This window comes from Palaemon carinicauda, chromosome 23 (genome assembly GCF_036898095.1).
Source record: "Palaemon carinicauda isolate YSFRI2023 chromosome 23, ASM3689809v2, whole genome shotgun sequence".
Classification (NCBI taxonomy): Eukaryota; Metazoa; Arthropoda; class Malacostraca; order Decapoda; family Palaemonidae; genus Palaemon; species Palaemon carinicauda.
The window spans coordinates 424,466-426,586 of NC_090747.1; the positions used below are offsets into that span (position 1 = coordinate 424,466).

General features: G+C 47.5%; 1 protein-coding gene across 1 annotated transcript; it reads right to left on the reverse strand.

The window, feature by feature from the left end:
* Positions 1–273: 273 nt before the first annotated feature.
* Positions 274–1,851, reverse strand: LOC137617079 (protein FAM200C-like). Its single transcript, XM_068346917.1, has one exon. The coding sequence runs from the start codon at positions 1,849–1,851 to the stop codon at positions 274–276; it is 1,578 nt and encodes a 525-aa protein (XP_068203018.1).
* Between the last annotated feature and the right edge of the window lie 270 nt (positions 1,852–2,121).

Consider the following 2,121-nt stretch of genomic DNA (forward strand, 5'->3'; position numbering starts at 1 on the left):
TCTCCAATTCCCCACTTTTCAGTGAGCCAACTCTCCATTTCCCACCACAGCATCGGTCATTGACAAATTCGAGTTTAACCCATGCAGTGTTTAACTTTAATACGTAAATATACGCTTTGCTTTTTTGTGCCATTTTACGGCCTTTAATTTTTTTTGCATATATTAGATTTTTTACAAACAGTTATCACATGGAAATAAAATACACATGAAAAGATTCGTTATGTTTTTTTCTCAATTTATTTGGCCCATAAAAAACATACAAAAAATGCAACACTAGACGCATACAGGATAATGAGACTTTGGCATTTGTTTCGCCTTGACGAGTGCCTCAATGTTCGGTTCCACTTTTGAAATGGCGCAGCGCAAATCAGATTCAAGGTCAATCAGGCGGTTTCGCGATTTGGTTTTGATCTCAACCATGCTCGAAAACGCCGACTCGCACAGGTACATGCAGGGAAATGCAACCAGTAGTGTGAGCGCCGCCACAGCAACGCGAGGATACGAACCATGCATAGTGGCCCAGAATGCGTTCAGGCTTTTCTCCGCAAAAACAGCCTTTGCTGCGGAGTCATGCACCAGGTCAAGAAACTGATCTTCGATGTCTTCTGCTTCCTTCGGGAAGTTGTCAACTCGAAAGCTGAAGGGATCCCTCGTGAACTCCATCATTGGGTTGTTGCTTTTGAAGTCCGGAAAATAGTGCTGAAACTCGTCCAGCAGCCTGTTGAGGTGGATGATGGCTTCGGTCTTGAGAACGTCGCTGACGCCACCAGCAGTCTCGCTGATTCGCGCCAACGTTGGAAAAGCCGTTGCGCTGCGGCCAGTCTCGAACTTGCCTCGCCACAACTCAAGTTCTGAGACGAAGGCGTTCACTTTGTCTCGATGCCCGATTATATCGGAGTCCGCGCCCTGTAGCTTGTGGTTAAGCTCATTCAGGTGACTGAACATGTCTGCAAGAAGTGCCAGCCTGCACTGGAATGCCTCATCGGAAACAGCAGCTTTCAGATCTCCTTTGTTCCTTTCTTCCAAAAATTGTGTAACTTCGGGGAGCAAATGCACAAGCCGATTTAACATGTCGCCTTTCGATAACCAGCGAACGGCAGTGTGGAACAGCATTCCTTCGTAGTCGGATTCCATATCCTGGCACAACCGTCGAAATAGTCGAGTGTTGAGGGCGCTCGCTTTGACAAAATTCACAAGCTTGATTGCCGTCTCAAGCGCTTCTTTGAGCGGTTGTGTCATCGTCCTTGATGCGAGCGCTTCTCGATGTATGATGCAGTGCAGGGTCACCACCTTGGGATTCTTCTGCTTCAGTAGTTTCGCGAATCCAGACCTCGCACCCAACATAGCAGGAGCCCCATCTGTGCAGGCATGGACGAGCTTGCCCCAGTCCAATCCTTCCTCCTCAAAAAAGGCGTCGACAAGCTGCATGACGTCGGCGGCTTGGGTTGTTGTTTCCAGAGGGCGGCAAAACAGCAAGTCCTCTTCGATGCTTTGGTCGTGGACGTATCGAACGAAGACAATTAGTTGATACAAATTTGCCACATCCACGGACTCATCCAGCTGAATTACAAAGACGGGAGACGCTTTGACCTTTGCCAAGAGCTGCGACTTGATGTCGCACGACATGTCGAAGATGCGGGACTTGACAGTGTCGTTGGACAGAGAAACTTGCTTCATCTTCGACACCGCAGATTCGCCAAGCAAAATGCCAGCGCACGACACAAGGCACGGCTTTATGAGCGTCTCTCCGATGCTATGTGGCTTCTTCGCCTTCGCCACCAGCAGAGAAACAGCATACGATGCGTGTACTATCGCTTTCGACTCAGTTTGAAATTTTCCGCCCTGGTCCATCCTCATTTTCTTCAAGTAATTTGCCTTCAATTAAAAAAACTGCCTCTCCTTGCCAACGAACTCGGGGTGTACATTGGAGAGGTACTAAATAAAAATAACCATAAGAATATATACACGTATGAGTAATTACTTAATAATGGGAGCTCTGTTACCCACCTGTTACACCAAGGAGAGACGTGACAGGATTGAGTTTGCGGGGAGCCGCTGTTGACATTTCAAACCCAACAGTGTTGTCACTTTTACCCAAACATGACTTACCATACCTCATAT